The following is a 25,793-nucleotide window of genomic DNA, read 5'->3' on the forward strand; positions in this document are numbered from 1 at the left end:
GCCCCATCCCTCTCTGTGCCCACAGTTCACCAGGCACCTGGACAAGCCTCCAGGAACAATCCTGTCCTCCTGGACAATTCCAGGAATGACTCCTTTTGGAGTAGTGAGGTGGGCATGACTCACCCTCTGGGTCGAGGAGCGGGATGATGCCCAGTTGGCGCTCAGCCACGTCAAACGCGTGTTCTAAGTTATGCCGGGCATTGGAATCCTTCAGCTTGTCAAAGTCAATCAGGTCAGGCCTGGGAGCAAAGCTGGACTGTTAAAAGGGAGTAGCCATGGCAGTCCCACCTCTCAAGCTGCCCAGCACACAGCAAGGATTCTAGGCAATGCAGGGAGATGGACAGACAAGAGAATGGAGAGACAGGAGCAGAGGAGAGGAGATATGGGCATCAACTTGGAAGGAAGCGGACAGCAGGTGTGACTGGGCTTAAAGAAGGCAGGGCCACTGTGGGGGAAGTCAAGGGTAAATAGGGAAGAGACAGGAGCAGTACCATTCCCATGTTTTCCAAATATCTATCAATTTGCAGGGTCCTCCTCTCCCTCTTACCGGTGCTTATGTATCAGGGCATTAAAGGCCAGGCCATCCTTCCAGCTGGAGGTGAAGTTGGTGACATTGACATGGGGGTAGCTGTATCCAAGACAAACATAAAGAGCTAAGAAATAGATTCTTTTGAATGAATAACCCTAGCTATTCAAGAGGCTGAGATCTGGAGGATCACAGTTTGAGGGCACCCTGAGCAAAAAGTTTGCTAGACTCCACCTCTAATTAGCCAGCATAAAGCAGGGCTGGAGGCATGGCTCAAGTGGTAGATTTCCAGCATATCCAACATGAGGTCTTGAGTTTACTACCACAAAAGAAGGAGAGAGGAAGGGGAAGAAGTAAGAGAAAGAAAAAGAAAGAAAAGAAAGCTGGGCACAGGTGGCTCATGCCTGTAATTTTAGCTGAGATAAGGAGGCTGAGATATGAGGTTCATAGTTTGATGCCAGTCTGTGTAGGAAAGTCTGTGAGATTCTTATCTCCAATAAGCTACCCCCTCCCCCAAAAGCTGGAAGTGGAGCTGTGGCACAAGTGGTAGAATACTGCCTTGAACAAAAGAAACTCAAGGCCAGTAGCTAGGCCCAAGTTCAAGCCCTAGAGCCAGCACACATGCACATGGGTACACAAACACACACACACACACACACACACACACACACAGAGAGAGAGAGAGAGAGAGAGAGAGAGAGAGAGAGAGAGAGAGAGAGAGAGAGAGAGAGAGAGAGAACACCTTTTGAGGTCCCAAGTATATGAATTAATGGCTAAGATGCCAGGAAAGAAATGGACTTGCCTGTTGAGCTGTTTCAACACAGGTGACATAGCTAAGTCACACAAAGATGCCCCTTTAAGCTGTGGCCCATATACATACTGACAAGATCCAGTCTAGCCAGAGGCAACTTTGGAGTAGAAATCTGTATTCCAGACTTCAAACAATAAGGCCAGAATAGAATTATAACCATTATATTGACCCTGACATAGCTGTGGATGGTGATGTCCCGTGCTTTGGGGGATGACAGTCCTCATGGGAAGCTCGGGGCTGCTGGTGTATGCAGACACGGCAAGCTTCCCAGATATACGCACCCTGCGGTCTTCATCTGGCACCACAACAGAAGGGCATCCTTGGCTGAGCGTGTCTCGCGACCTTCCTGAGTTTGGACAACTATGTCCTGAATCTGAGAATGGCAAGGAGGGGGGCGGGGGAGGGAGAGAGAATAGCTTTATATGAGTCTCCATGCCTTCCTGCTCTTCCTGAGAGACTCCCTTCAGGCCTTCTCCCCTCCCCCATGGTCACTCATTTGTAGCACCCAGCTCTGTAGCACCATCATACTTCAAGGTCCTGGGTGTCCATCAGCCTGTCCCTTCTTCAGCAGCTAGGAGGCACAGGGATAGCTTCCTCATATCAGAGGAGATGGCAATTCTAACAAGATGCTGAGAAGTGACAAGATGTCCTCATGCATCCTCTGAAGGTATAATGTCCCACAAGCAAATAGGATAACATGAATATTACATGGTATTGCTTTTATAAATGTCATGTGGTATTTTTTTTCTACTCAAGACTGAGATCTGAGGATGCCAGTTCAAAGTTGGCCCATACAGACAAAATGGTTGAGACCCTTTTATTTCCAATTAGTCAGCAAAAAGTTGGAACTGGAGGTATGTTTCAAGTGGCAGAGTGCCAGCCTTGAGCAGAAAAGCCAAGCAAGAGTGTCAGGCCCTGAGTTCAAGTCTTAGTTCTGACACACATACAAAAGCAGATTTTCTGCCCTTTTCTTTTTGTTTTTGCAGTTTCGAAACCAAATTATTTTAAGAACCAAGAAGCTACACAGGAGGAGAGAGGAGATTAAAAAGTAGGTCTTTCAGGAGATTGCCACGTAGGTACTAATTAACTTGTATTATTTTCTCCCTCAGAAGATTATAACTGGGAAGCTAACCTAAGCTTCGGCACTTTGGAATGACATAGAAGATGGGTTCTCCTGTCAGCAATCATTGTCCCGTAGGATGGGTTTCTACCCAGCATTGTGTGAGGATCCCAGTCCCTGGTTAGTTTCAAGACTCCTCTTCAGTTTCCCCTGCCCCCAGGACCCACCTGGAAGCGGAGGATGATGGTCCAGATGAGGCCAAGGACCAGGCGGTGGTTGCCATCCACGATGTCATGGGAACCCATGTTCTCCAGGTGTACACGCTGCTCCTTGAGGAACTGTAACGCCTTGTCCACGTTCTCCAGGCAGTGGATACGCATCTTCCCTTTGGTGGGCCTTGGCTGAGGGACAGCAGTGGCCCCCCATGGACATGGAGGGAGGGCACAGTCACCCCAGAGGTCCCTGTAGCCTGGGCCAATCTTATCATCAGGCCCACCCTCCACCTTCCCGGCCAAACTCCAAGTCCTGCAGTGGCTCCAGACACTTTCCAGCCCTTTCCTCTTGGCAAAGTTCAGAGGCTTCTTGTCTCTGCACTCAGCGCTATGTAACCAGGCATGGGTGCCCTCTCTGATCGCATCAGTGGACATTTAGCTGAGCACTTTCTATGTGCCAGGTACAGTTCTAAGAAATAGCTTTTAGCTTGATTGATAAGGGACTCAGAACCCCTACCAACCTCCTCTCTGAGGAAGATCCCAGACAGAACCCTAAGGGATGGGGGTGGGGAGGAATCATAACTTATGTTAAATGTATCATCAGAAGGATCCCAAGGGACACCTTCAAGTGTCATTTCAATACAAGGTAAAAAGTGGAAATTCATTCTGGAGTTAAAAAAAGGCAACAGAACAAAGTAGCTGTTTATTCAAACTGCAGATCTCAGAGTACTTCATTCTACATATAGAGGAAATGGAGGCCAAGATGGTCCTGCTTTGATAGGCCCCAGGTCACATAGGAAGTAAGTGAGCCTCCCTCTCAGAGGCAACCATACTGTCAGGAAGGTACAACAAAGAGGGCCTCTAATAGATCTCTACTAGCATTGTGGCAATGCACATAGCAAGCTATCTTCTGTTTTTTGTTTTTTTTTTTGGCCAGTCCTGGGCCTTGGACTCAGGGCCTGAGCACTGTCCCTGGCTTCCTTTTGCTCAAGGCTAGCACTCTGCCACTTGAGCCACAGCGCCACTTCTGGCTGTTTTCCATATATGTGGTACTGGGGAATTGAACCCAGGGCTTCATGTATACGAGGCAGGTTCTCTTGCCACTAGGCCATATTCCCAGCCCGCAAGCTGTCTTCTCTATTCTCCTTCCAAAATGGATGCAAATTTCTCCACTAATCCATATATCTTGGCCTGTGTGGGGAGCCATTGAAGGCCAGCTCCAGATCCCAGTGAGAATGACAAAAATGGCTTCTGGGAAGATCATGAAGGGATGGGAGTGGGAAGGAGCAAGAAGTTCTAGGAAGAGGTGGGAGAACCCAGTCAACCACACAGTCACTTGGAAGCACTGGAACTTTGCAAAGGAACAGAGAGAAACTCTGACAGGCCTGAAGAATTAGGCCACAAAATGCCTTCCATGAAGAGGGGCTGATGGCACCAATCACCAACCCAGGGAGGAGCACAGCACAGACCAGGACTTTACCAGCATTTCTCCGGAGAGCACCTCCAGCAGCTTGATGAGCATCCGCCCATCCCGCAGGTCCTTGTAGAGATCGCTGATGCGGCAGGACACTCGAGCCAGGTGGGAGTTCACCCACTTTGTGAAGGTCTTCTTCTGAACAACTTCCCGCTCATCTGGTGGGGTGGAAGTGGGGTTAGGGAGAGGAGCCTTAAGTGGGCTGAGCTCACTGAGGTGGTCAGGGCTATGTCCCCTGGGGACCAAACCTTTTATCTTAATCCCAGGGTCACCCATGCCTAGCAGAGTAAGCTGAGGTGTTCTGGGAGCATGTGGAACCCTTGCAACCTGGGGCCACACCAGAGATCACTAACCACAACCAACACTCTCTACACACTATATCAAGTCCAGACTACCTGACTCAGCCATGATTCCCACTGCCAGTTAGGATATTCTATGCAATTATGTCACTACATTCAGATTCCAATGCCAGGTGCACTCACTAGTCCAGCCATCCATCCAAAATTCCCCCTGCTTAGAATGTTCTCTTAGTCTCTCAACTCTTCTCTGTCCCCTTTGCCTAATTCCTGTCCATTAAGATTTTCAGGAGAGTTTTTCCTGACTCTTCCTGGGGTTGGCTCCCCATGTGTGCTCTGGCTTCTGCCTTCGCATTTCCAAGTATTAGTTGAAAATCTATCTTTCCTGAAAGACTATGGCTCCCTGAGCCTAGGAAAGTCTGTCAGATTCACTTTTCCATCTCCAGAGCCTGGAATCTGGCACCAAGTATTTGCTCCTCAGATGCATTGTGGGCAACTAGACAAATATCTATTCAGTTCCTACAGATGGCAGGCCTATTCTAGGTTTAATAGTACATACAGTAAACCGAATTGCATGCCTTCAAAGAGTTCCTTGTAGGTAGAGGAGAATGAGGTGTAAGGAAAGTTAGGATATGCAGAACTATGACCCACATGGAATTATGAGCATGAAGGTTTAGACTCGGAGCTACCCATAGCTATCTCTCACACCCAGAATGGCAGGCAAGGGCTCTTGATCTTCAGTCCTGGGAAAGGTGACAAGACACTCCCATGTTAAATCCCATGATGTACCAGCTCAAGCAAAAACTTGGTGGTTCTGTACAGATAAATGCTGGTGGCCTCTCCAGGTTAAGACTAGAGAGAAGACAGATGACTAGAATGACACAAAGCAAAGATAAAAAACAACAGGAGAAGCTGGTAGCTCACACCTATAATCCTAGTTACTTGGGAGTCTGAGATCTGAGGATTGCAGTTCAAAGCCAGCCCAGGCAGGAAAGTCCATGAGACTTTTATCTCTAATTAACCACCAGAAAACCAGAAGTGGTGCTGTAGCTCAAAGTGGTAGAGCGCTAGCTTGAGCAAACGAGCTCCAGGCCAGAGCTCAGGCCCGGAATTCAAGCCCCATAATTGCAAAAAAAAAAAAAAAAAACAGGAGCAAAGGTAACATGAACACTCGGTGTGTTTGGTTTTGCAAAGTGTCTGGCAGTCAGCTTCTGGGCACTCAAGACAGGAGCTGACCTGGCTGTATGGCTGGGCCTGGAGAACCAGTATTTGGGGAGAAGTCACAGCAAAGGGAGACACACAGTGACCCAGCCAGGATAGAATGTCAGCTGGAAGAGGTTAGCTGTGCGCTCGCTCAGCTGAGCTCAAACCATAGAAGGGTTGGGTTTTTTAAATTATTAAATATCTGACTTAACAACAACAAAAAGCGGAGCTCAGCCAGTACTGCCTCAAGGGTATAATGTTGGCAGTTCCTGAGGCTGGCAGCATCAGATTCCTTCCGACTTCGTGGCTATTTTAGTGTTAGGCACTCGGCTTCTTTATTCATCTGTTCATTCATTCAGCAAATGTTTGCTGTACAAGCCTCAGTTCCTAGCACTTGGTGGAGGCAGAGAATCCAAGGACAAAAAGATGGGTCTAATCCTTGAGCACATAGATTCTATTATAAATATGACCATTTTTGAGTCATGTATGAATATTGGGAGAAACACACCTGGTGCTAGTGGCTTACACCTATAATCCTAGCTACTCAGGAGGCTGAAATCTGAGGATGGAGATTCAAAACCAGCCCATATAGGAATGTTCATGAGACTTTTATCTCAAGTAACTACCTAAAAGCCAGGAAAGAAACTGTCACTCAAGTGGTAGAGCACTAGCCTTGAGCACAAAAGCTCAGGGACAGCACCCAGGTCCTGAGTTCAAGCCCTAGTACCTCCTCCTTCTGACACATACTAAAAAAAAGAGAAGTACTACTGTAGTGCATACTAATCTTAAATAAAGGTAAGATTTAAATGGCATTCTTCATTCATTCTGGGCAAAGTTTGACAGGGTGACCGCCACCTTTTTGGCAGCCACAAATTCAAACACTGTCCTGCTTTCAAGGGCAAACACAACATAGCTAAAGGTCTGATAACATGCTGGACAGAAAGCAAGCACATTTCTCTAAGATGTGCTGGGATTCAACAGAACCAGCTACAGCCCCAGGTTTTCCTCTAGAAACCAGATCTGTTCTTTAAGTTGCTCATTCTTCCACCCACACGTGGAAGCTTTGACTAAGGGGCTGAAATTTTAGCCCCTTTGGAGCTGACTGTCCTCAAAAACTAGATTCATTTTCTCCTTTCTAGTTTCCCTGCATTAAAAAATCCAAAAATTCCATGACACAAATGCTAAGACCTATTTATTTGCATCTGGCAAAGGGTAAGGATGTGTATAAAGCATGGACCACAGCATTTAATTCTAGACTGCTGGGTTGGCATATATATTGGCACTGAAGTCTGCTAAAGCACCCTTAGACCTCTTTGGTTTTCAACACATGAATGATACCTACTAGACCCCAGAGTGCTGGAGCTGCACGTTTAGAGCATAGCAGTTGGCCTCCTGGCTGCCTTACCCTATAGGATGGGGGGAAAGTACCCAGAATCCCTGCACTCTGAAACATTTTTGCAGTGTTGAGACATGGGAAAAATTCTGAGAGGCTAATGATGATCAAAAGGAGAGAAAAGGCCCAAGGGTGGGGATTAATTTCCATTAGCTTGTTTGCTCTGGCTCCTCCATATCTAGCATGCTCAGCACATTCACTCCTGCACAGCCCAGACACTCACTCCTCAGAAGCCTTCCAAGTGCAGGAGAGACAGGTGGCTCAGAGCCAGCTGGGCTGGGAACCTGGTAGTATGGACAGGAGGGAAAGAGGCTGGGCACCCCTACTGGCATCTCCAGGGGACCCACTGTGGGAAGGAAGCCTCAGTATGGCTCTGCCAGGAGCCAGGACTTATTTCCAGAGTCCATGAAGAAAAGAATGAGTCAGTATAGACAAACTCTTGTCTGCTGAATCAAACCAGGGCCCATTTATTCCTCTCTCTTGCTCTTCTTTTCCCTTCCCTTCTTAGGCCATGATCACCCACATTCTCCTATGTGTTAGGGCTGCCCCTAGAAAATTCATCTTCCTTCCTGATCATATGACCTGGAATGGTCTGGGTGTCAGGAGGATTTGATTTCTCTCCCACACCTCTCCTTTTGAAGGTTTAGTATGAGATCAAGTATAACCATGACATCACACACCCCTCAAATTCTCATGTTCTGATGAATATATACATGGGAAGTGCTGGCACCCAGAAAACATGCCATTATGTAAACCATTGTTGATATCCTCATGACCACTGGTACAAGCAAGAATAGATACCTTTCCTGACCTTAGTCAGAAAGCCGAAAAACAAAATCACCACTACCATTACCATGTCCAAAGGCCTGTGCTAGAGGCTACGAGGGCATAAGGCAGACTTACTCACCCCGATGCTTTGGGATCTAGTTGAGGAAACAGGACATAAACTTACTCATGACTACTTTTGCCATCACACAGGAAATAAATGGCAGTTCATTTTAGGAACACAATGGCTGTCACAGATAAGTGGCATATACAATCATTGATTGTGGGGTCCAAGAAGAGAAAGGACATTTCTAATTTGAGTCATCAAGGGGGTCCTTGTGAAGAAAAGCACTTTGGACAGGCAGAGGGGGGGGGCAGGGAGACATAATGAGCCTAAGCAGACAAGCATGAAATGATAAAGCTTGTTCATGGGCTACTGAGAAGCTGCAGTTTAGAAGAAGACAAGTGGAAAATAGGTTTTAAGCTGGGTGCTGGTAGCTCATGCCTGTAATCTGAGATACTCAATTCTGATCTTCAAGTCTGAGGACAGCAGTTCAAAGCCAGCCCAGGCAGGAAAGTCTATGAGATTCATCTCCAATTAACCACCAGAAAACTGGAAGTGGTGCTGTAGCTCAAAGTGGTAGAGTGATAGCCATGAGCAAAAAGAGCTTAGGGACAGCACCTGAGCCCTGAGTTCAAGCTCCATGCCAACCAGAAAAAATTCTCAGTATTATTATTAATATACAGATTTAACAGTATTCAAATGTATTTAAATTATCCAATATAAAATTGGGAGCAACTAGACAAATGATTCAAAAATACCTTATAAAAATAAAAATAACTATGAAAATTACAAATAGTAAGAGTAAAAGGCACCTAAACTTCCCAAATGCTTTTCTTCAAAGAAGAGTATACATGAGGAGCCTACAGTAAAACTAGATGGAACTTGTAAGGTTCTCCCCCAGGAGGGCTCCATGCAGATGCCCCCCACCTGGTTAAGTCTCCACCCAGTTACCTGGGTAACCAGAAGACCCAGGTAACTGGAGACTTAACCAGATGGGGGGGCATCTGCATGGAGCCCTCCCAGGAGAGATCTTACAGTACTACCATCTGAAAGATGGACATATTAATGGCACAGAAATAGTCTTAAGTACATATAGGCATTTGATACACGATTAATAGATATTTCAAATATGAAGGGCAAAAGATAGATTATTCAGTAAAAGGCTTTGGCAAAATTATATGGCTACTTAAGCAAAAGTTATATTTATACTCATACTTCAGGATAAATTTCATTTAGATCAAAAATTGAAATACACAAAATGAAATCATGAAAGTATCAAAAACAGTCATGGTAGAATGGCTTGTCAAAATAATGTTAATGTAGAAAAGGGCTTTCTAAATAAAGTCTTAAAATACGATTGCAGGTTTAACCATTAAAAAAACCAACTGTGTGAGGAATAGAACACCGCAAACCATGGCCGACTGAGGAGGACCAGTGTCTGTAACGCGTCACAGAGGCGTGAACACTAGTTCATTTCCTATGTAAAGAATACTGCTGCAATTTGGATATAGAATGCTCCCCTAAGGCCCATGTATCAGGGACTTGGTCCCTCACTTGGACCCCTAATAGGAGGGCTCCAGGTCATCGGAGGATAGGAGAGCTCCAGGTCATCAGAGGACATGCCCTTGCAGGGGCATGCCACTCCAGTGCTCCAGGGTGTGTGTGCTCCAGGGTGTGTGTGTGTGTGTGTGTGTGTGTGTGTGTGTGTGTGTGCGTGTGCATGCCACTCCAGTGCTCCAGGGTGTGTGTGTGTGTGTGTGCATGCCACTCCAGTGCTCCAGGGTGTGTGTGTGTGTGTGTGTGTGTGTGTGCATGCCACTCCAGTGCTTCAGGGTGTGTGTGTGTGTGTGTGTGTGTCCCTAAGAGGAGATACTCTGCTCTGTTACTTCCTCCTCACCACGAAGTGCTGCCTTATTGCAGGACCAAGGCACTGGCATCAACCATCATGCACTGAAACTTTATAAACTACAAGTCTGGGCACTGTGGTAGTACTAGGGTTTGAATTCATGCTTGTTAGGCAGGGGGTTTTACCACTTGAGCCATGCCTCTAGCTCTTTTTTGCTCTAGACATTTTAAAAAAATCAGGGTCTCCCATTTTTTGCTCAGGCCATCCTAGATCATGACTCAGCTACTTATACCTCCCCTGTAGCTGGGATGTCAACCATGCACTAACTTTTTCCTGGGCTAGCCCAGAACCTCTATCTTCCCAGTCTCCACCTCCTTAGCTGGGATTACAGGTGTGACCCACCATGCCTAGCAACTTTTTCTCTTTGTAAGTTAATTGCCTCAGGCATTTGTTCCAATGGCAAAGCTAACCAACACAAAAGCCTATAGATTAATAAGGGAAAAGATTTTTAAAATGTGAACCAAGAGTTAACCGAAGAATTTTCAAGTTTCTTTAATAAATAAAAAGTTGTCCAAACTACTCACACTAGAAATACAAATTTAAAACTCTCTTGAGTACATGTGCAATGTGTATACACACACACACACACATCTAATACATATTCCTTAATTAGTTTGAACAAACTAATCATAAAAGACTCTTGTTAGACAATTGAGAAAATTTGAATATCAAGTAGGTATTCAATGTTAGGGAATTTAAAAAAATTGTTAGCTATAATTATTATGGTACTATGTTTAGGTAGGAAATGTTTTTTGTACTTCAGATATGTACTGAAGTAATTAGAGGTAAAAATAAAATGATGCTCTTTATTTAGAAATGCTTCAACTTCCCAAATTATCAAGGAAATGTATTAGTAATTATTAAATTTGGGTGACTTTTCATTTTCCTTTGCCTCTGCTGTTTTTTATATGTTTGAAAAACTTCACATTATATGTCAAAATTATGAAGCAGAGTGTGGTGAGGCATGCTTATAATCCCTGCTACTTGTAAGGTGGAGGTAGGAGGATTGAAGTCCAAGGCCAGCCTGGGCAAAAGTGAGACATCCTATCTTACAAACAAACTTAAAAAACCCAAAGAGTTTTGGGTGTGGCTCAAGTGGGAATAGAGTGTTTGCCTAGCATTCTTGAAGCCTTGAGTTCAATCACAATATTACACACACACACACACACACACACACACACACACACACACACACACACACACAAAACCCAAGAAAATAAAATGGAAGTATACTCAAGTACTGTGTTTCACTTATCAGATGGGCAAAGATTTTTTTAAAAGTCTGATAAATTATGGTGTTGGCAAAGATGTGGAGAAAAAAGCCTTTATGTTTCTGGAGAAGGTGTAATTGGGGCAACCTCTATGAAAGGCAAGTTGGCAAGACCAATCAGAATTACAAATACACATACTTTTGGACCCAGTAATTCCATTTCTAGGAATTTATCCTACAGACATTTGCAGAACTATCTACTTATAATTTTATTTTCTCTATTTTTAAAAAATAATTAAGGGTTGTAAATAACCTCAATATCTACTAATAGAGGACTGGTTAAATTAAAATTATATGTCCATACAATGAAGTGCTACACAATTGACAAAAAGAGTGAGGAAGTTTTTTTTGTTTTTGTTTTTTATGCATTAGTATAATGAAAGATAGTTGGTAAGAAAAGTATAGAACAATGCACAGTTATTAATAAAAAACCTAGAAAACCCAACACATATCATTTATTTGGTTAGATATGCATAAAACATTCCTGGAAAGATACACAGGAAATAGTAGAAATTGGGGGAGAATTGAGCAATCAGAAAACTGAGATAGGAGCAAAACTTTTTTGCCCCAAAGAGCTTTTGAGTTTTACTTACCATGTATATGTGTATATATAGTTAAAAAGCTAAGGGACAATGCCCAGGATTTGAGTTCAAGCCCCAATTACCAGCACTAATAATAATAATAATAATGAAGAAGAAGAAAGAATAATAAATAAAGAATAAAGATGGGCACAGGTGGCTTATGCTTGTAATCCTAACTACTCAGAAGGTTGAGATATAAAGACTGAGGTTGGAAGCCAGCTCAGATAGGAGAGTCTGTGAGACTTTGATCTCCAACAAACTTCCAAAAAGTTGAAGGTGGAGCTCTGACTCAAGTGATAGAGCACTAGCCTTGAGTAAAAAAGCTCAGAAATAGCACCCAGGCTCTGAGTTCAAGACCCTAGACTGGTGCACACGCACACACATGCATGCATGCACGCACATACACACACACAGAATAGAGAATAATAACCTAAGTCGCAGATAATCATATTATATATTAGTGTACTAAAGAAGATATCAAGAATATTGTAAAGAACCAAAGGGTATGATATGTTTAAAGGAAAAATTAGGTTACCAATCTAACATGTATAAAAGATAAAATTGAGTTGTAAAATGTGGGTGATTATTTTGGTTTGCTTATTTATGTGTTCTAAAATTCTGCTGTGAACATATACTAGTTTTAATTATAAGAGATAACAGATGTTGAAAGAAGAATAGGACTTACATAGTTCATAAGCCCCAAGGAATCAATAAAAAATAAAAAAGGTAGCCTTCTTGAGAAAATCTGCATTTAACCAGCTCATAGCCTATAGCTTTGGGTAAAACTAGTTGATGAGAAAGACAAGGGGGAGGGAAGGGGCCATGGGAGGGAAGGAGCTGGAGGCATGGATCACTGGTATCACATCAGCCTAGCAAGCCTTAGGCCCTGTGTTCAAATACCAACACTGTCCCTATAAATGAATGAATGAATGGATAAATAAATAAATACGGTCTGCATGCTAGAAACAACAACCAGTGCTCAAACCCAAGTTTCTCATCCTACCTGACTGTCAAGGGAATGGACACATTTCACAGGGCACATGGGGGGAGGGTCATGAGACAATTCGTATAAAGCATATGGGACACAAAGCAGCTGTGTGAAGGCCAGTTGTAAGTAGATGTTCCACAAAGCCAATGGTGGCTAGCAGACAAAGTGCACTCACTGGGGCCAGGAAGTGGTGTAGGTCCAGACAATCCCAGATGTAGCCTCAGTCTAGGCAAGCTTCTTGAAGAAATCCACTGATTTGCTAAAAGATAATCCATTTCTTTCCCCTAAGCCAGCCATCAAAGCTGCTTTGTGCTGCACAAATCAGCACTCATCGGCACTGTTCCACCAGGTGGCTTCTGAGGGTTCTCAGAGCTGGAAGGGCCATGGGGTATCATCCAGTCCAAGCCCCTGGTGTTCAGGTGGGGAAACAGAGGCCCTGAGGAGCAGAAAGGTGGCCCACCCAGCCAAAATCACTGACTACCACAGCAGGGGAGCAGAAGAATGACACTACAAGGTGGGCTACTTCCTCCCACCAGCGGCTACCTACCTGGCTCCAGCTGTGATCACCTCTTTCCCATCTTCGGCACAGCCTCTCCACACCTGCTCTCCCCATGGAAATCAGAGTGATCTAAAAGCCCTGCATCTAACAGCAGTTAGCGGTTAGGGTTCAGGGCCAGCTCTGGGCCTGCAGCCTTACACTGCAGACCACAGTTCCTGTCTGGAATCTCCTGACATGTTCCTTCCCTTTGAACTTCATCCTGTCTCTCATTTACCAAGAATTCTCTCAGCCACCCATTTTGAGTTTCCTGCTGTTTCCTCTGACAGGGTCCTGGGAGGTGCCCTCCACCGACCTCTCCTCTCTCTACCCCTGAACTTATGCTCTGAGTTAAGCAAACTCCCATTTCTCCTTTGGATGAGGTACAAGCTATGGCTAATGTTATAGACTCGTACAGTTTCCAGGACACCATCGCAGCATTTCTTACAGTTTGTCATCACACAACTGTGTGTGTATGCAGACATGCAAGATGATCGTTTGAGCTGCTCTCTTGACTGTAAGGTGAGAGTCCCTGGCTGATCCAGTTTCCAGTGACCCAGGCCAAAGGGTTTGGAGGCAAACTGTTCCCAAGCCCTAAGCTGCTATGTGCCTCCCTTTCACTCTTAGTGACAGGACAAAAAAAAGGGGAAAATGAACAAAACGGAACAGATGCTCAGAAAACAACACCCTTGGCACCTCATCAGTGGAGCAGCATGCAAGAGGACCGGGGGAGCTGAGGAGGAGGAGCAGAAACTGGCTGCTCCCAGGAGGTCTGCTATGAGTGCTTGCCCTTGGGAATGAAGCAAAGGGCCCAACAGGAGAGGCCCAAAGATGGAAGAGGCTATTAACATGGTTGCTCAGAGTGCACTGCATGGGGAGGAGGCAGTCTTATTATTAACCCTGATGTATTAATATTTGATAAAGTATCTTCACAGTGATAGATAGCAGCCATCCCTAGAAGGAAGTAGCTGGTTCTGCAAAGAGGCTCAAAGAGGAAGAAGAGCTTTCATTGTGAGAGAAGAGGGGACAACAGGAGAAGGTATGGTGTCCTGCATAGAGAAACCCTGTCCTGGACCACATGGTGCAAGAGTTGTGCTGGCCTCTCTTGAAGTTCACCTGCACAGGTAAGGGGAGATAGGTTGCATGGCCTGTGGCAGGATTAGGGACAACCTATTGACCTTCATGAGAAAGCTGCTGATTCAATTTTCTTTTCCATTGACAGTGTGTTAATAGATGGCTGATGATCGTACATATTTCCTTGAATAGTGTCTTTTCCTAACATATAATCTCTAAATAAAACTCAACTTTATATGGTGAAATCTGAGAAGAAAAGAAATGAAAATCTCTCATCAATAATGCCATCTCTGTGTTCCCAGATAGCTGGAGAAGTTCTGAGACGATGAAGAGCAAGCACCTGCCGCTGAATCTACCAATTCAGCAAGCTGCCAGGAAGTGACAGGCCCCTGGGCGTGTGGTAAAACTCTGCTCCTGGAGGAAATCTCTCACGCTCTGGACACAAAGCCCTTCCTAGGTCACTAGGAACCAACAACATCCTGGGATAGGTGAGGAGAGGGGTGCCAGCCTCTCAGGATCTTTGCTCACCCAGGGCAGAGGACCCCATGTCTCTCTCTCTGTGGAGCCCCTGGGCAGTCAAGAAAGGTGGACAGGAAGCAGCAGGGTCTGAGGGCCACCATTCTGGGGCTCTGGAAGAATGTCTGCTGGTCACAGACTATACCCTGGGGCCTGGTCCAGTGCGTCAGGAAGGTGGTCAGGGTTCTAAGTGGCAGCCCCTATGTACCCCAGAGCACAGGGCAGCGGCCTGCAGTGCCCCTGCTGTGATGCCACATTCGTTGTCCTCATCTTACTCCCAGAAAGAAGGCTCCAAAGAAAGAATGCAGAAAGGAAGCTTGCCTCCAGTTTCAAACATCACTTGATCCCAACTTAAATGTAAAATGGAACAGGCTGCACAATGTCAAGCACTTTTTTTTTTTAAAGGAGGGGCTCTCTCTGTTTAGTTTCTCCCTTAGCAACTGCTAGACTGGACAATGAATAGGAGAAAGACTGAGACAGAACACGTCAGCCCGTCTCCTTCACAGGCCCCTCTCAGGAGGCTCTGGACTGTTCTCTGCATTGCAATCTTTGAGATGCTTCTGTGCACCGAGGAGCCATAAATCACCCAGTGGGCAGCCCATGGGATGCTGGGAGGCCAAGCTGTGTGAGTGCATACGCGTGCATAAGGCAGGGGGAGCAGGAAGGAAGGAGGAAGGGTGTATGAAGACAGAAAAGGGAGGAGACTGAAAAACAGAGTTCCTCTTTGGAGAGGAGCCTTCTGTTGCATTCCCCACTTCCTCCTCTCCTAGCTGGGTCACATCTGTCCTGACTGTCCCTCACTCCTGTCTCTGGGGTGTGGGACATAAGCAGGTACAGAGTGGGGCCTCCTGGGATGAATAGTCAGGACAGAAGGCAGCATCCTGGCTTGTAATTCCCTGTAGATAGTAGTGCTTCATTTCTCATCCAGATGGCCACATCTTTACTAGTGGCTCATGTTACAAAAAGAGGAAGGAGAGGAAACAGAGTTAGACAGTGAGGGTGGCGCTAGGAGACCCTGGGGATTTCCTACTGACACATGAGGGATGGAAGATTTTGGAAGGACAGGAATTAGGGCCATTCTGCTACTCCTTTTTTCCCTAATCCCTTAAAGCAGTTTCCAAAAGGAAAGAAAACAGACAGTTGCCATCAAAGACCCTGTTGAGGATGAACCTTAAGCTACCTGCTCCTTAGCCTGGGAAGTGCTACCAGCCAGAGACTGACCTTAGGGAGACAAAACATGCTCAAGGATCAAGGGAAAATATTCCCACTGGGCTCCCAACCTCCCTTTAGCATTGTCAAGGTCAAATCCCTCTTTTTCTGTAAGTTTCCTTCCCTAGAAAGTCCTTCACTTTAGTCAGGCAGATTCTGCACTTCAAATGGAAACCCATTCATTCTAGAGAAAGGTCAGGTTTTTATATATGAGAGCAGAGTTACCATATGGCTTGTTTATTTAGGCCCAAGGAGGAAAAGCTGAGACTTGTAGGAAAGGCAAAATAAGAGTATTTCTTTTAGGGATGAGAAAATGTTAATTTATGAAGTAGAAAAGATAAAGTCTGGCTAAATGGTTAGTCTTTGAACTACAGGTCATTAGGCAGAGAAGAATCTAGAGTGGCTGCCATGCTAGGAGGCATGGCATGATGATGAGGCTTGCCATCTTCTGGTTTCTTGGGATGGCCTTAATGCCAAGGACAGAGCTGCAAAACATGGTGCTTCATCCTCATTAAGATAAGGCCTCAGGGAAAGGAAAAGGAGCCAAGAGCTCTAAGCACAAGCCTTAGCCTAATTTCCCTGGTTCCTGACTTTTTCTTCTAAGCTAGGCCTTCCTAGACACCCCTGAACAAAAAGTTAGCCAAACTCCATCTCAATCAACAACCCAGGCCAACAAGCTGGGCATAAGAGTTTGTGCCTGTAATCTCAGCTACATGGGAGGCAGAGATAAAGGATTTGCAGTCCAGGTCATTCTGAACATAAACTTAGGACCTGAATGAGAGAAAGGAAGAAAGAAAGAAGAGAATGAGAAAGAGAGAGAGAAAGAAAAGGAGAGAGAGAAAGGACAGAAGAAAGAGAGAGAGAAAGAAAGAAAAGAAAAAGGGAAGAGAGAAAGAAAGGGCAGGGGGGCACTGTTATTCCATTTTATAAAATAGGAAATTGAGCCAGTGATCTTCCACTGCAGTAACATGAGAGGTAGAATGAGGATTTATATCTGGGTCTTATGACATTTCCCTCTCCATCCTAGACCTCCAATAACAGAAAGAAAATTCCAGCCCAATCTCCCCAACCTTGCACATATTCCTACAAAGCAGATTGCCGCCAGCAAATCAGAAACAAATAAAGAGGTAGCAGGGTGCTGGCGGCTCACGCCTGTAATCCTAGATACCCAGGAAACTGAGATCTAAGGATCAAGGTTTGAAGCTAGCAGGACAGTTTGTGAGACTCTTAGCTCCTCTTCACCACCAAGAGGTCAGAATGGAGCTATGGCTTAAGTGGCAGAGCCTTGAGCAAAAAAGCCCAGGGACATTGTCTAGGCCTGGAGTTCAAGCCTAGGAGGGAGAAAAGGAAGCATAGGGGTGAATGCTTTCTGGGATTCTTGTGAGTGGAGAGAGGTGGAAGAGCATGCTGACATGATGGGATCAAGGTAGCTTCCTCTTCCTAAGGCCCCTCTGGAAATGCTGGCTCCTGCCCATACTGCTAAGGTGGCCTGAGACACAGTATTGAAAAAAAAAGCAATGCCAGGAAGTTAAACCTAGGGAGAGCTGTGTCTTTCTCTGCATTGTCCACCCAGCAGAATGGGTCCATCAGGGTGGACTTTTGCAAAGTTTACCTTTTAGTGAAAGTGACGCCGAACCTCCCAGGAAGAGAAAGACCGCATAACTGCTTATGTTGTTGATAAACACACTGAAAGGACCCAAAGCTTCCATGTTTACTTGTTAACCAAACATTGTCAAGCATTAGGTACAGGTTTTCTCTCCATGCAGCTCATCTAGCCTGGCCGCCATACCCAGAGGTCACCTGGAGAAGCTCTAGCCCTTCTGCCTGGCTGAATCACACACCCTTCAATCCCCAGTGCAACAGCTGACTCCTCTATGAAATATTCTGATTCTTCATGTATCTCCTTTGCTTTCTCATTGTTAATTTATGTGTCTGCCCCATAGTTCTTCTCTAATTCTCCTCATACTAATTAATTGTGGGCAGAGTTCATTTTTACTCCTAATAGATTATATTCTCCTTAGAGACAGATGTTATACTAAATTCATCTCTGTGATTCCCCACTCCCCTCTTCTTTCTTGTCTGATTGCAAGGTGGGGAGTGGAGGTTGGCTTTAAACCTAGCAGGAATACAATAAATATTTGTTTAAGTAGAGTTTACCTTAGTGTCCTAAAAATTTAGAGCATCTGTGAAATAAATCAAAGAATTGGCACACAGGGCAGTCTCCCTCCTTCTTCCATCCCTGGGCAAATATTATGCAACATGGTGCCATCCCTTCCCCTGTATCACCAGAGCCACCCAGCCCGAACCACTCTAGTGCTGAGATAAATAGGAGATAAAACATGGCTGACAAGAACAAGGGTTTCACTTTAGTTTGGCCATTTAAAGAGGTTAAAATTACAAAAGCAAGGGGCCACTGCTATTACATTTCAAGGAAAACAAAGGGAGGATTTCAAGAAATCTGGGAAGGAGAGGAGGAAATGAAGGAAAAAGAGAGGGAATTTCTATAGGACACAAAGGGTGATGGCCAAGACCAAAGCAGATGTCCTGTCATGACAAGGGAGATGACAGGCTGTATGAAATGGGAAGCCCAGATACTTTTGAGGTGATAAGTCACTGAGGTTCCAGAAAGGTTCAGGGCCCTGCTCATGCCTTAAGGTCAACCAGGGAGCACAGTATCTAGGAATGGAGATGGAGTGGAAGGAAGGACAGAGGAAGAGAATCACCATCAACTTCATACAAGTCCTTAAGAGACCCTAGGGGACTCATCCCAGAAAGAACTTATAGAAAAGGTTTTGCTTTTCTTACAAAGCACAGATGGGAGCAATTAGTGATGGTGTTCAAGTCCAATCGAAGATACTGATGTACAGTAAGATGAGGGAGCCTCTCCCTCACCCCTCATGTGGTCCAAACTTCCTTGATTGGCCAAGGACTTAGCATCAGAATATAGTTCCCCTGAGTCAAATTCTAGGGAGATAATAGCCACAGGATCTGTAGGGGGAAAATCTGGAAATCAGATCTTAGTCAGCAGGGGGAGGAAAAGCCATTTCTGCTAGAGACATAAGATACTCTCTTTCACTTTTCTTTTCTTTCCCTCTCAACACACACACACACACACACACACACACACACACACACACGAGAGACAGACAGAGAGAGAGAGAACTGTTATTAACCTGCTTAGTACAAATCTAATTCTAGCTTAAGGATGAGGGGTTCCATCCAGAGAATGCTTCCTGAGGCAGTCTAAGGAGGCTGATATTTGTTCTCAATTTCTTCTTTTCTTTTGGTACCATAGAGGAGACAATGGTAATTCTTGTCTCTAAGCCCAGGCAAGAAATTATAAAGGCCTCTGGCACCTGTGCCTGACTTTCTCATACTTCTGACTTTGGCCACAGGTTCCTCTGGATGGAGGCAGAGGGTAGAACTCATCTGCCACCAACTCCAACACCTCCGGCCTCACAGGGTCTCTTTGAAGAAAGTAGAGGATACTCAGGGGCAAGGCTGCTAGGCTGCTGGAGCTGGGCTCCTGAGGTGGTGGAGAGCCTTTCTGAGCTGTGCAGACATGTCTCCATCACTGCTGGGGCTCATCCAACACACACACACACACACACACACACACACACACACACACACACACACAGCTCATCTGTAGTTAGGAGGACAACATAGACAAGGGGATTATGAGCCCAATTCCTCTAACCCCCAATGGCCCCAAGCAGTACCTGCCAAGGCCTTGATCCGAGACCTCTCAAAGAGCCTGGCTGAGCTGTTGTCATTATCCAGCTCATCGTCCGGGGCATCCCAGCGGGCATTGATCCGGCTGTACGGTGGCTGGTTGCCCACGTTTTCAAACTCTGTGGCCGATGTCATGTCAGCAGGCTCTTCTCAGCAGCTATGCCGGCCTCAGTCTTCATGGAAGAGCCCCTAGGGGACAGCAACACAGTCAGAGGGTTAGCTCTCTACCCCTCGCACTTTCCTCGGGGGAAACTTACTCGGAGCATCCGGCAGGAGCAGATCTTAATGGAAGTAGCATGTAGTGTCGTCTGCGGGGACATGCTTCCTTCCCAGGGTCTCTGGGCTGTGTGTTATAAAATATTGCAGCAGCAGCCACAGGAACGGCAGCCGTGGCGGGGATGGAGACAGAGAGCTGCAAACCGCAAGGGTCAGGATGGCCAGCAGGTGGAGACATCAGACGCAGTGAGCCTGCTTTTTCCCAAACCCACTGTTGCCACCCGGGGAGCAGCAGCAGCAAGAAAGGCAGCAATCCTGACTGAGAGCCAGAGGCTGGTGGGGGATGAGCCAGGACGAGCCCACCCCCCCCCCCCCCCCGCCCATGGACTGAGGCCAGGAGCCTGCCTGGTGGGGGAGACAGAGACAGGTTGGGAGAAGGGAGAACCTGGAAGTCGGCTGAGTGTGACTCAAACAGGAATGACCAGGGAGACAGTGCTGTAAGCAGCAAGCTGCCATGAATGCCACCATTCCTGGGCAGCTGCCCGTGCTGGAGGGGAGGGGGGTATCTCTCCTCACTGAGGAGAGACTTCACAGCCAATATTTAGAAAGTCAAGCTTTTATTTGTTGCCCTCTGTGAAGTGCAAGCAGGTGCTGGGACAAGGTCTCCTACTGAATGCCAGCCAGACCAAGCAGCCCAAAGGAGGCTACTGTACCATCATGGCCATCAGCAGGAGGCGCTAAGGTAGTTGCTGAAGGCATCTTGCTGACAGAGGAGCCATGTGTCAGGTGTCTATGCAATGAGAACGGGCATTAAACTCACCTTCCCTCTACTCATTCATTCACTCACTCACTCACAATTACCTCAAAGGTATACCAAGCCTCAGTGAAGTAGCAGGCACTGTGTGGACAATTAGTAGTAAGACAAGTTCTTAGGAACTTATACTCTGGAGGGGCAACAGACAATTAAATGAGCAATTATAGTAAGGGTACTTTATGTGCCCCAACTGGGAGAGAATGGAGTACGGTGAGGACTAGGTGCTGGGGAGGGGAGGGAAGTTCAAGGTGATTGCTAAATCCTTTCTAAGGAAGCTTGGAGGTCCCCATAAAGGGATAGAATGAAAGGGGTCAAGAATTCAAACAAAGAGAAAGATAACTATCTCATGTTCTCTTTCATAGGTGGAATCTACACATTAAAAATAAATAAATGACAGAAGGGTAAAATAGAGAATGTTTGGGGGCGGGTACCAGCGTGAGGGGAGAGGGTGAATATGATGAAGTACTTCACACACATGTGAAAATAGAATAATTGTTGTAAGAGAGGAGGGACAAGAAATAGGAACAGAGGGGATAAATTGATCAATGCACATTACATGTTTGTGTGTAAATATCATCATGAAACCCCTTTGTACAATTAACATATGCTAAAGAAAATGAAAGAATCCAAAGAGAGCATAAAGAGTAGTGTGTTCTTTCTGAAGGCTGGAAGAACCCAGCAGGTCCGGGGAAGCTGAAGCATAACCGAAGGGTGGAGGAGGGCCCAGGGAGAAAAGTGTGACAGGAGGCTGGATGGGCCCTCTTGGCCCTGCCTGCCCTGCATGGGGAAATGACCAGCTTTCCTTCCTGTACCTATCACAAAGGCATCTCCCTGGAAACTTACAAGACCCCATAACCAAGTCTGTGACAGATAACAAGTGGTTCAGAGCCTTCACATTCAAGACAGCACAAAGGGGCTGAGGGCTGCAGAGAAAGTGACAGGTAAATGACAAGTGTCAACAACTAGTGAACCACACACATCATATTATCTCTTTCACACATACCAATGTTTACTCACATGCTCACACCCAACATACAGACACACTTTCAGGCAGGCATGCACACTCAGAAGTACAAATGTAACTGCAGTACTGCAACTCTTGTTTTTTAGATTCTATCACTTCATACTTTTCACACTTTGATTGATGAATCAATCCCACCACATCCCCTTGAAGTAAGGCAGGAGCCAGAGCTATCCACTCTAAGTGCACAAAGGAGAAAACCCGGGCGGAACACAGGATGAGGCCTTCCCAAGGTCATCAAGGAAATCATTGCTGAGGCTTACCCCAAAGACCCAACTGTAGCCTGCCTATCAGTCTTGACCAAATGGACTTTAGGGAAAGAAACATGGCCATGGGACAGAGGGTATCCCCTTTGGGCAAAGGGTGTTTGCCACTCAGGGTTAGGGAAAGTATAAAGGACAAAAACCAATCACCACCTTGAACACAGCATTTTCCACCACGCCTGTGCCCAAGATCACCCTTGTCCTCCTCCAGAAATAGACATGCTTCCTCCAAGGCCGAGATTTCCCACTCCATTTGCTGGGTGAAGATAGCTGGGAAGGAGTCTCCAGTCCCCATGCCTTCCCAGCCTCTCTTAAGGGGAGGTCTGAGCCACAGAGGGAGTCAGGTTGACCACCTCCTGCAGGGCCATGAGCCTGTCCAGCAGTCCCTGAGAAAGGCTGAGCTGCCAGACACAGGCAGGCGAGGTGAGATCAGCCCCTGAGCACAGGAGGTAACCAGACCTCTCTTCATCCTGGGCTATTTTTAAGAGTGGCCAAGAGAGGCCCAGGCTGCAGGGCTGGGGAGTGAGATTACTTAGCCATGGCTCCGTAAATAAGTCTGCCCCAGAAAGATGAGCCTGAGCAGGCAGACCAGCAGAACCAGCGTTCAAGGCAAGATTGATGGCCCTGGATGTAGGAGAGCAATGGTGGCTCCACAACAATTCATCCTGCTTAAAAATGCCACCCTTCCTGAGACTGCTGTTTGCAGAAGGTGGCAGCCAGGGAGCAACTCTCCCAGAAACATGAAACACACACACACACACACACACACACACACACACACACACACACACACGTGTGATGGGTCAGCATGCTCAGGCCAGGAAGGTCTTGGAGACTCAGAGTATGAGAGGGAGCCAGAAAGAAACAAGAAGATAGGAAAGCTGTTTTCCAGATGGTTATGCCAGAGAGCAAACTCCTAAGACATACCTGAAACCCAATTCAACCCAGTGTTCTCTCAGGGTCACCCATGCCTATTTCCATTACTGTCACAATGGCTCTGCAAAGCCCTGACTACAAAGGCATCACTGTGACTGAAAAGAATAGCATGAGTTCAGGGTTCATCGCAGGGATATGGGGGCGGGGCTGATCAAATGAGGAGCCCCATGGAAATGAGGTTCAAGTTGATACCTGAGGGGAACTTGAGAGAGAGAGAGAGAGAGAGAGAGAGAGAGAGAGAGAGAGAGAGAGAGAGACAGAGACAGAGACAGAGACATCTGGTCACATTTCCAGAGATATAAGTCATCTGTGCCTCTAAAGAGGCCCTCCATGAATCACAGAGGACTGCAAGTCCATGACTATAATTAGACCTCTCGCCCCTGTCAGCAAACCCAGGGAAAAAGAGTCCATTCATGTCTCCAATCCACCCACAAGCCCCCATGAAGTCCTCCTAAGCCACCAGATCCCTTATAATAATAGAGGTCTACAGGATTCCATACTAAGAACAACCCACCTGCCTGTCCAGATGCTGGACATAGGTCTCCACCTATGAGTTGCTACTCTCTGCTCCCATGTCATATCCTGAGAAACCCAGGTCCCTAGAAAGGAGCACTGCAATACCAAAAAGCTCATCTGACCACCAGAGCACAGAGCACTCACTCACTCACTGAAGGAACATCTATTTAGTGAATGGATTTCACAATATCACTGACGAACCAGGCTGTAACCAGGAACCCATCTGCCTCTACATGTAGTGTTGGGCCTCGGAATTCCAGGCTCTACTGGGGTGGTGAAAAGCCAAGCAAGTGTCAGTGCTCTCCCTCTTGGGCTTAGTTGGGTCTCATATCAGCCTCCCTAAAGCCCCAAGCAGAAGAGATGCACTCTCTCTCTCTCTCTCTCTCTCTCTGTCTGTCTGTCTGTATCATTCGTCCAATAGAGTGACCAATAGAGTGACCACCTACCCTTCTTCCCTGTATCTGTCAAAGGTGAGAACTAACCAAGTACAGATCCAAGTACAGGGATGTAACCAAGTACAGGGATGGGAAATGGGGGCCATGGAAGGCAAAGACACTCTCCCTTAGTGAGGCTGGGGTGCAGGCTGGTATAGGAGATTGTGCAGTGACTTCTGTAAACAGAATCTAGATCTATTGTGTGCTTGTTTTCTGTCTAGTTGTACAGTTTGCCCTTCCTTCCCATGCTACCTCAAATCTGGTATAACAGCAGACTGAGGGGCTGGGGATATAGCCTAGTGGCAAGAGTGCCTGCCTCGGATACACGAGGCCCTAGGTTCGATTCCCCAGCACCACATATACAGAAAACGGCCAGAAGCGGCGCTGTGGCTCAAGTGGCAGAGTGCTAGCCTTGAGTGGGAAGAAGCCAGGGACAGTGCTCAGGCCCTGAGTCCAAGGCCCAGGACTGGCAAAAAAAAAAAAAAAAAAAAAAAAAAAAAAAAAAAAAAAAACCAACAGCAGACTGAGCCAGGAGATTAAATTTTGATGTTCCCATGTTTAACTTTTCTGCCAATGCATCACCCATGAGAGAACATACCTCTGCACATCCTCTAATCATAATTGCATTGCATAGTCACAGACACCTTAAAGACTGGTGAAACACATAAATACACACATGCACATACACTCATCAAAACAGAATGAGAGGGGCTGGGGATATAGCCTAGTGGCAAGAGTGCCTGCCTCGGATACACGAGGCCCTAGGTTCGATTCCCCAGCACCACATATGCAGAAAACGGCCAGAAGCGGCGCTGTGGCTCAAGTGGCAGAGTGCTAGCCTTGAGTGGGAAGAAGCCAGGGACAGTGCTCAGGCCCTGAGTCCAAGGCCCAGGACTGGCCAAAAAAAAAAAAAAAAAAAAACAGAATGAGAACCAATGAGTCCATTGTAGGGAACTTATTCTAAAGCTCCCTGTAACCCTAACTTCCTCGCTACCTCCAAGCTAGTCTGGCACTTCTGTCCACCTACTGGACATAACTACCTAGAAATTACAGTTCAGTCTCAATATGGCTGAGACGGAGCACATGCTCCCAGAATAGCAGAACAGGAGAATTTCAGCATCACAAGGTGGCAGTGAAGCCCAGGTTAGCATGCCACTTGGGTTTTCTAGGCCACTCTTCTGGAAACCACAGGCAGTACCTGGCCAACCTGTTTCGCCTGCCCAGAACACACTCTTCTTTCCAACACAATGTAGTTTCCATCTCAACCCAGTCAGCTACAGGGTGTGGTTTAGGGTCCGTAGAGCCCTGAGATTCTTGACTTATTCTTTAGAGAAAGTTTCCTATGATGGACTCATTGATGAGTGTATATGCACTGTGTATTTATGTATTTCACCAATTTTAAGGTGTCTGTGATTATGCAATGCCGTTATGATCAGAGGATATGCAGGGGGTTGTTTTCTTATGGGTGAGGCTTTTTTCCAGACTCTTCAATGACAAGTTTACCAGTAGGCAGGGGCTTCAGGCCCACAAGTTACAACTTGCTCATCCTCATCCTGAAAAATATATCTTCTTTTAAGAACTGGCTCCAATGGTGCTGCAGCTGCTGGAACCAGGGTGGGGTGAAAGCTTGGCTCAGCCAGTTCTTCCCGGGATTTGGTTAGGGACAGGTGCTGCTCTGATCTGATGTGGGGATGGGCTCATCAACCCGCTGTTTCAACAACAGCAGCTATCAGCACCTCACATCCTGTTCGGAGGCAAATGTCCACTGAGGACAATTAAAAGGGAGATGAAAGATGATACTTTTGTATACAGATTGAGCATCCCTAATCTGGAAAATGCAAATCTAAAATGCTACAAAAGCAAAATGTTTTGGGTGGGAACTCAAAACACATGAGTTTTGCCACAAGTGGAAACTTTTCCACAGTGGAAAATTCCACACTTGACCTCATGTAACGGGTCACAGTCAAAACACAGA

The 25,793-nt window shown here is 46.2% G+C and overlaps 1 protein-coding gene across 1 annotated transcript in view; it reads right to left on the reverse strand.

The window, feature by feature from the left end:
- Positions 1-25,793, reverse strand: part of Sptb (spectrin beta, erythrocytic) — a 125,395-nt gene that overhangs the window by 51,903 nt on the left and 47,699 nt on the right. The window contains exons 2-7 of the mRNA XM_048362703.1: positions 19,606-19,807; positions 4,090-4,241; positions 2,625-2,798; positions 1,619-1,710; positions 548-628; positions 124-239 (exon numbers count right to left, since the gene is read on the reverse strand). Of these exons, the coding sequence (XP_048218660.1) occupies positions 124-239; positions 548-628; positions 1,619-1,710; positions 2,625-2,798; positions 4,090-4,241; positions 19,606-19,753 (763 nt within the window). The 5' untranslated portion in view covers positions 19,754-19,807. The remainder of the gene's footprint in view (positions 1-123; positions 240-547; positions 629-1,618; positions 1,711-2,624; positions 2,799-4,089; positions 4,242-19,605; positions 19,808-25,793) is intronic.

Source organism: Perognathus longimembris, chromosome 14, assembly GCF_023159225.1.
Source record: "Perognathus longimembris pacificus isolate PPM17 chromosome 14, ASM2315922v1, whole genome shotgun sequence".
In the NCBI taxonomy this organism is placed as follows: domain Eukaryota; kingdom Metazoa; phylum Chordata; class Mammalia; order Rodentia; family Heteromyidae; genus Perognathus; species Perognathus longimembris.